This window comes from Eleutherodactylus coqui, chromosome 7, assembly GCF_035609145.1.
Source record: "Eleutherodactylus coqui strain aEleCoq1 chromosome 7, aEleCoq1.hap1, whole genome shotgun sequence".
Taxonomy (NCBI): Eukaryota; Metazoa; Chordata; class Amphibia; order Anura; family Eleutherodactylidae; genus Eleutherodactylus; species Eleutherodactylus coqui.
Window position 1 is genome coordinate 229,070,458 of NC_089843.1, and position 8,447 is coordinate 229,078,904.

At 52.0% G+C, this 8,447-nt stretch overlaps 1 protein-coding gene across 1 annotated transcript; it reads left to right on the forward strand.

Annotated features, from left to right (window-relative positions):
* The first annotated feature begins 809 nt into the window (after nucleotides 1-809).
* On the forward strand, nucleotides 810-1,463 carry LOC136573610 (protein PBMUCL2-like). The gene has a single exon (XM_066574882.1). The coding sequence runs from the start codon at nucleotides 810-812 to the stop codon at nucleotides 1,461-1,463; it is 654 nt and encodes a 217-aa protein (XP_066430979.1).
* Nucleotides 1,464-8,447: the final 6,984 nt, after the last annotated feature.

An 8,447-nucleotide genomic window follows, 5' to 3' on the forward strand; every position in this document is an offset into this window, starting at 1 on the left:
GACGCACCGAAATATGGTGGAATCTCGTTTTTTTTTTTAAATTTCTCTCCACTTAGAATTTTTTAAAATGTTTTTCAGCACATTATATGGTATAATAAATAGTACCATTAAAAACTACAACTCGTCCCGCAAAAAACAAGCCTTCATATAGCGACGTCGATGGATAATTAAAGTAGTTACAATTTTTTAAAAGGGAGGAGGAAAAAATGAAAATGGAAAAAAGCAAAAACGCTCCGTCACTAAGGGGTCAAACAGCAATCGTTCAGACCCCCTCAGTCACTTATGAGTGTGAAACCCTGAACGATTTCTTGTTTAAACGAGCCAACGATGTAGCTGCCAGTATAAAAAGTCTGCATGACAGCAGACAAGCTAGCGACAACTAGGGCCAGAGAGAATCAGTGACAGACCCAGAGACAACCAGGGGAAGACCCAGAGACAACCAGGGGAAGACCCGGAAAAAACAGGGGGAAGACCCAGAGGCAACCTGGAGAAGACCCAGAGACAATCAGGGGAAGACCCAGAAAAAACAGGGGAAAGACCCAGAGACAACAGGGAGAAGACCCAGAGACAACCAGAGAAAGACCTATAGACAACTAGGAGAAGACCCATAGACAACTAGGAGTAGACCCAGAGACAACCAGGGGAAGACCCAGAGACAACCAGGAGAAGACCCAGAGACAACCTAGAGAAGACCCAGAGACAATCAGGGGAAGACCCAGAGACAATCAGGGGAAGACCCAGAGACAACAGGCAGAAGACCCAGAGACAACCAGAGGAAGACCCAGAGACAACCAGAGGAAGACCCTGAGATGACAAGGAGAAGACCCAGAGACAACCAGGAGAAGACCCAGAGACAACCAGGAGAAGACCCAGAGACAACCAGGAGAAAACCCAGGGAAAACCAGCAGAAGACCCAGGAAAAACCGGGGGAAGACCCAGAGACACCCAGTGGAAGATCTAGAGACAAGCAGGGGCAGACCCAGAGACAACTAGCAGCAAACCCAGAGACAACTAGGACCAGAGTGAACCAGGAGCAGACCCAGAGACAAAGAGGAGTAGACCCAGATACAACGAGGAGTAGACCCAAAGACAACTCGGAGCAGACCCAAAGACAACTCAGAGCAGACCCAAAGACAACTCAGAGCAGACCCAAAGACAACTCAGAGCAGACCCAAAGACAACTCAGAGCAGACCCAAAGACAACTCAGAGCAGACCCAAAGACAACTCAGAGCAGACCCAAAGACAACTCAGAGCAGACCCAAAGACAACTCAGAGCAGACCCAAAGACAACTCAGAGCAGACCCAAAGACAACTCAGAGTAGACCCAAAGACAACTCAGAGTAGACCCAAAGACAACTCAGAGCAGACCCAAAGACAACTAGCAGCAGACCCAGAGACAACTAGCAGCAGACCCAGAGACAACTTGCAGCAGACCCAGAGACAACTAGAAGCAGAGCCATAGAAAACTAGTAGCAGACACAGAGAAAACTAGCAGCAGACAAAGAGACAACTAGAAGCAGACACAGAGACAACTACGGCCAGAGTGAACCAGGAGCAGACCCAGAGCCAACGAGGAGTAGACCCAGAGAGAACGAGGAGTAGACCCAAAGACAACGAGGAGTAGACCCAAAGACAACGAGGAGTAGACCCAAAGACAACGAGGAGTAGACCCAGAGACAACTCGGAGCAGACCCAGAGACAACTAGCAGCAGACCCAGAGACAACTAGCAGCAGACCCAGAGACAAGTAGCAGCAGACGCAGAGAGAACTAGCAGTAGATCCAGAGACAACGAGATAAGACCAAGAGACAATGAGATAACACCCAGACACAACTAGGTAAGACCCAAACACAACTTGGAGCAGACCTAGAGACAACCGGGGGCAGACCTACAGACAACCGGGTGCAGACCCAGAGACAACCGGGGGCAGACCCAGAGACAACCGGGGGCAGACCCAGAGACAAGCGGGGGCAGACCCAGAGACAAGCGGGGGCAGACCCAGAGACAACTAGGAGCAGACCCAGAGACAACTAGGAGCAGACCCAGAGACAAATAGGAGCAGACGCAGAGACAACTAGCAGCAGATCCAGAGACAACTAGGGGAAGACACCGAGACAAGTAAAAGCAGAACCAGAGACAGCTAGGCGAAGACATAGAGACAACTAGGAGCAGACCCAAAGTCAAGTAGGAGCAGACCTAGAAACAACTAAGAGCGGACCCAGAGACAACTAAGAGCGGACCCAAAGACAACTAAGAGCGGACCCAGAGACAACTAAGAGCGGACCCAGAGACAACTAAGAGAGGACCCAGAGACAACTAAGAGAGGACCCAGAGACAACTAAGAGCGGACCCAGAGGCCACTATAGCAAACCCAGAGACAACTAGGAGCAGACCCAGAGACAACTAGGAGGGGACCCAGAGACAATTAGGGGCAGACCCAGAGACAACTAGGAGCAGACCCACAGACAACTAGGAGCAGACCCAAAGTCAAGTAGGAGCAGACCCAAAGTCAAGTAGGAGCAGACCCGCAGAAAACTAGTAGTCCCAGAGACAACCAGGAGCAGACCAAAGACAAGAAGAAGCGGACCCAGAGACAACTAAGAGCGGACCCAGAGACAAATAAGAGCGGACCCAGAGACAACTAAGAGCGGACCCAGAGACAACTAAGAGCAGACCGAGAGTCAACTAGGAGCAGACCCGGAGACAACTAGCAGCAGACCAAGAGACAACGAGATAAGACCCAGAGACAACAAGATAAGACCCAGAGACAATAAGATAAGGCCAGGAGTCAACAAGATAAGACCCACAGTCAAGAAGATAAGACCCAGAGATAACTTGGGAAAAACCCAGAGACAACTCGCAGTAGACTCAGAGACAACCGGGGGAAGACCCAGAGACAACCGGGAACAGAAACAGAGACAACTAGGGCCAGAGAGCACAAGGAGCAGACCCAGAGACAACAAGGAGCAGACCCAAAGACAACTAGAGGAAGACCCAGAGAGAACAAGGAGCAGACCCAGAGACAACTAGGGGAAGACCAAGAGACAACTAGGAGAAGACCCAGAGACAACTAAGAGCTGACCCAGAGACAACTAAGAGCTGACCCAGAGACAACTAAGAGCTGACCCAGAGACAACTAAGAGCGGACCCAGAGACAGCTAAGAGCGGACCCAGAGACAGCTAAGAGCGGACCCAGAGACAACTAAGAACGGACCCAGAGACAACTAAGAGCGGACCCAGTGACAACTAAGAGCGGACCCAGTGACAACTAAGAGCGGACCCAGAGACAACTAGGAGCGGACCCAGAGACAACAAGGAGTAGACCCAAAGACAACTAGTGGAAGACCCAGAGAGAACAAGGAGCAGACCCAGAGACAACTAGGGGAAGACCCAGAGACAACTAGGAGAAGACCCAGAGACAAATAAGGAGAAGACCCAGAGACAACTAGGAGAAGACCCAGAGACAACTAGGAGCAGACCCAGAGACAACTAGGGGAAGACCCAGAGACAACTAGGAGAAGACCCAGAGACAATTAGGAGAAGACCCAGAGACAACTAGGAGAAGACCCAGAGGCAACTAGGGGAAGACCCAGAGACGACTAGCAGAAGATCCAGAGACAACTAGGAGCAGACCCAGAGACAACTAGGAGCAGACCCAGAGACAACTAGGAGCAGACCCAGAGACAACTAGGAGCAGACCCAGAGACAACTAGGAGCAGAACCAGAGACAGCTAGGCGAAGTACCACAGGCAACTAGGAGCAGACCCACAGACAACTACTAGCAGACCCAAAGTCAAGTAGGAGCAGACCCACAGACAACTAGTAGTCCCAGAGACAACCAGGAGCAGACCCACAGACAACTAAGAGCGGACCCAGAGACAACTAACAGCGGACCCAGGGACAACTAAGAGCGGACCAACAGACAACTAAGAGCGGACCCAGAGACAACTAAGAGCGGACCCAGAGACAACTAAGAGCAGACCCAGACACAACTAAGAGCGGACCCAAACACAACTAAGAGCGGACCCAGAGACAACTAAGAGCGGACCCAGAGACAACTAAGAGCGGACCCAGAGACAACTAAGAGCGGATCCAGAGACAACTAAGAACGGATCCAGAGACAACTAAGAGCGGATCCAGAGACAACTAAGAGCGGATCCAGAGACAACTAAGAGCAGACAAAGAGACAACTAAGAGCAGACAAAGAGACAACTAAGAGCGGACCCAGAGACAACTAAGAGCGGACCCAGAGACAACTAAGAGCAGACCCAGAGACAACTAGGAGCAGACCCAGAGACAACTAGTAGCAGACCCAGAGACAACTAGGAGCAGACCCAGAGACAACTAGGAACAGACCTAGGGACAACTAGGAGCAGACCCAGAGACAACTAGGAACAGACCCAGAGACAACTAGGAGCAGACCCAGAGACAACTAGGAGCAGACCCAGAGACAACTAGAAGCAGACCCAGAGACAACTAGGAGCAGACAAAGAGACAACGAGGAGCAGACATAGAGACAACTAGGGCCAGAGTGAACCAGGAGCAGACCCAGAGACAACGAGGAGTAGACCCAGAGACAACGAGGAGTAGACCCAAAGACAACGAGGAGTAGACCCAAAGACAACGAGGAGTAGACCCAAAGACAACGAGGAGTAGACCCAAAGACAACTCGGAGTAGACCCAAAGACAACGAGGAGTAGACCCAGAGACAACTCGGAGCAGACCCAGAGACAACTCGGAGCAGACCCAGAGACAACTAGCAGCAGACCCAGAGAGAACTAGCAGTAGATCCAGAGACAACGAGAGAAGACCAAGAGACAATGAGATAACACCCAGACACAACTAGGTAAGACCCAGACACAACTTGGAGCAGACCTAGAGACTACCGGGGGCAGACCTAGAGACAACCGGGGGCAGACCCAGAGACAACCGGGGGCAGACCCAGAGACAACCGGGGGCAGACCCAAAGACAACTAGGAGCAGACCCAGAGACAACTAGGAGCAGACCCAGAGACAACTAGGAGCAGACCCAGAGACAACTAGGAGCAGACCCAGAGACAACTAGCAGCAGATCCAGAGACAACTAGGGGAAGACACCGAGACAAGTAGAAGCAGAACCAGAGACAGCTAGGCGAAGACATAGAGACAACTAGGAGCAGACCCAAAGTCAAGTAGGAGCAGACCTAGAAATAACTAAGAGCGGACCCAGAGACAACTAAGAGCGGACCCAGACACAACTAAGAGCGGACCCAGACACAACTAAGAGCGGACCCAGAGACAACTAAGAGCGGACCCAGAGACAACTAAGAGCGGACCCAGAAACAACTAAGAGAGGACCCAGAGACAACTAAGAGCGGATCCAGAGGCAACTAGAGCAGACCCAGAGACAACTAGGAGGAGACCCAGAGACAACTAGGAGCAGACCCAGAGACAACTAGGAGCAGACCCCCGGACAACTAGGAGCAGACCCAGAGACAACTAGGGGAAGACCCAGAGACAACTAGGGGAAGACCCAGAGACAACTAGGAGAAGACCCAGAGACAACTAGGAGAAGACCCAGAGACAACTAGGAGAAGACCCAGAGACAACTAGGAGCTGACCCAGAGACAACTAGGAGAAGACCCAGAGACAACGAGGAGTAGACCCAAAGACAACGAGGAGTAGACCCAAAGACAACGAGGAGTAAACCCAGAGACAACTCGGAGCACACCCAGAGAAAACTCGGAGCAGACCCAGAGACAACTAGCAGCAGACCCAGAGAGAACTAGCAGTAGATCCAGAGACAACGAGATAAGACCAAGAGACAATGAGATAACACCCAGACACAACTAGGTAAGACCCAGACACAACTTGGAGCAGACCTAGAGACAACCGGGGGCAGACCTAGAGACAACCGGGGGCAGACCTAGAGACAACCGGGGGCAGACCCAGAGACAACCTGGGGCAGACCCAGAGACAACCGGGGGCAGACGCAGAGACAACCGGGGGCAGACCCAGAGACAACTAGGAGCAGACCCAGAGACAACTAGGAGCAGACCCAGAGACAACTAGGAGCAGACCCAGAGACAACTAGGAGCAGACCCAGAGACAACTAGGAGCAGACCCAGAGACAACTAGGAACAGACCTAGGGACAACTAGGAGCAGACCCAGAGACAACTAGGAGCAGACCCAGAGACAACTAGGAGCAGACCCAGAGACAACTAGGAGCAGACCCAGAGACAACTAGAAGCAGACCCAGAGACAACTAGAAGCAGACCCAGAGACAACTAGGAGCAGACAAAGAGACAACTAGGAGCAGACACAGAGACAACTAGGGCCAGAGTGAACCAGGAGCAGACCCAGAGACAACGAGGAGTAGACCCAGAGACAACGAGGAGTAGACCCAAAGACAACGAGGAGTAGACCCAAAGACAACGAGGAGTAGACCCAAAGACAACGAGGAGTAGACCCAAAGACAACTCGGAGTAGACCCAAAGACAACGAGGAGTAGACCCAGAGACAACTCGGAGCAGACCCAGAGACAACTCGGAGCAGACCCAGAGACAACTCGGAGCAGACCCAGAGACAACTAGCAGCAGACCCAGAGAGAACTAGCAGTAGATCCAGAGACAACGAGATAAGACCAAGAGACAATGAGATAACACCCAGACACAACTAGGTAAGACCCAGACACAACTTGGAGCAGACCTAGAGACTACCGGGGGCAGACCTAGAGACAACCGGGGGCAGACCCAGAGACAACCGGGGGCAGACCCAGAGACAACCGGGGGCAGACCCAAAGACAACTAGGAGCAGACCCACAGACAACTAGGAGCAGACCCAGAGACAACTAGGAGCAGACCCAGAGACAACTAGGAGCAGACCCAGAGACAACTAGCAGCAGATCCAGAGACAACTAGGGGAAGACACCGAGACAAGTAGAAGCAGAACCAGAGACAGCTAGGCGAAGACATAGAGACAACTAGGAGCAGACCCAAAGTCAAGTAGGAGCAGACCTAGAAATAACTAAGAGCGGACCCAGAGACAACTAAGAGCGGACCCAGACACAACTAAGAGCGGACCCAGACACAACTAAGAGCGGACCCAGAGACAACTAAGAGCGGACCCAGAGACAACTAAGAGCGGACCCAGAAACAACTAAGAGAGGACCCAGAGACAACTAAGAGCGGATCCAGAGGCAACTAGAGCAGACCCAGAGACAACTAGGAGGAGACCCAGAGACAACTAGGAGCAGACCCAGAGACAACTAGGAGCAGACCCCCAGACAACTAGGAGCAGACCCAGAGACAACTAGGAGCAGACCCAGAGACAACTAGGGGAAGACCCAGAGACAACTAGGAGAAGACCCAGAGACAACTAGGAGAAGACCCAGAGACAACTAGGAGAAGACCCAGAGACAACTAGGAGCTGACCCAGAGACAACTAGGAGAAGACCCAGAGACAACGAGGAGTAGACCCAAAGACAACGAGGAGTAGACCCAAAGACAACGAGGAGTAGACCCAGAGACAACTCGGAGCACACCCAGAGAAAACTCAGAGCAGACCCAGAGACAACTAGCAGCAGACCCAGAGAGAACTAGCAGTAGATCCAGAGACAACGAGATAAGACCAAGAGACAATGAGATAACACCCAGACACAACTAGGTAAGACCCAGACACAACTTGGAGCAGACCTAGAGACAACCGGGGGCAGACCCAGAGACAACCGGGGGCAGACGCAGAGACAACCGGGGGCAGACCCAGAGACAACTAGGAGCAGACCCAGAGACAACTAGGAGCAGACCCAGAGACAACTAGGAGCAGACCCAGAGACAACTAGGAGCAGACCCAGAGACAACTAGGAGCAGACCCAGAGACAACTAGGAGCAGACCCAGAGACAACTAGCAGCAGATCCAGAGACAACTAGGGGAAGACACCGAGACAAGTAGAAGCAGAACCAGAGACAGCTAGGCGTAGACATAGAGACAACTAGGAGCAGACCTAGAAACAACTAAGAGCGGACCCAGACACAACTAAGAGCGGACCCAACCACAACTAAGAGCGGACCCAGAGACAACTAAGAGCGGACCCAGAGACAACTAAGAGAAGACCCAGAGACAACTAAGAGACGACACAGAGACAACAAAGAGAGGACACAGAGACAACTAAGAGCGGATCCAGAGGCAACTAGCTCAGACCCAGAGACAACTAGGAGCAGACCCAGAGACAACTAGGAGCAGACCCAGAGACAACTAGGAGCGGACCCAAAGACAATTAGGGGCAGACCCAGAAACAACTATGAGCAGACCCCCAGACAACTAGGAGCAGACCCAGAGACAACTAGGGGAAGACCCAGAGACAACTAGGGGAAGACCCAGAGACAACCAGAAGAAGACCCAGAGACAACTAGGAGAAGACCCAGAAACAACTAGGAGAAGACCCAGAGACAACTAGGAGCAGACCCAG

Excerpts from the sequence above, each read along its gene's own strand:
- LOC136573610 (XM_066574882.1), top strand. The coding sequence starts at position 810 with ATGACAAGGAGAAGACCCAGAGACAACCAGGAGAAGACCCAGAGACAA.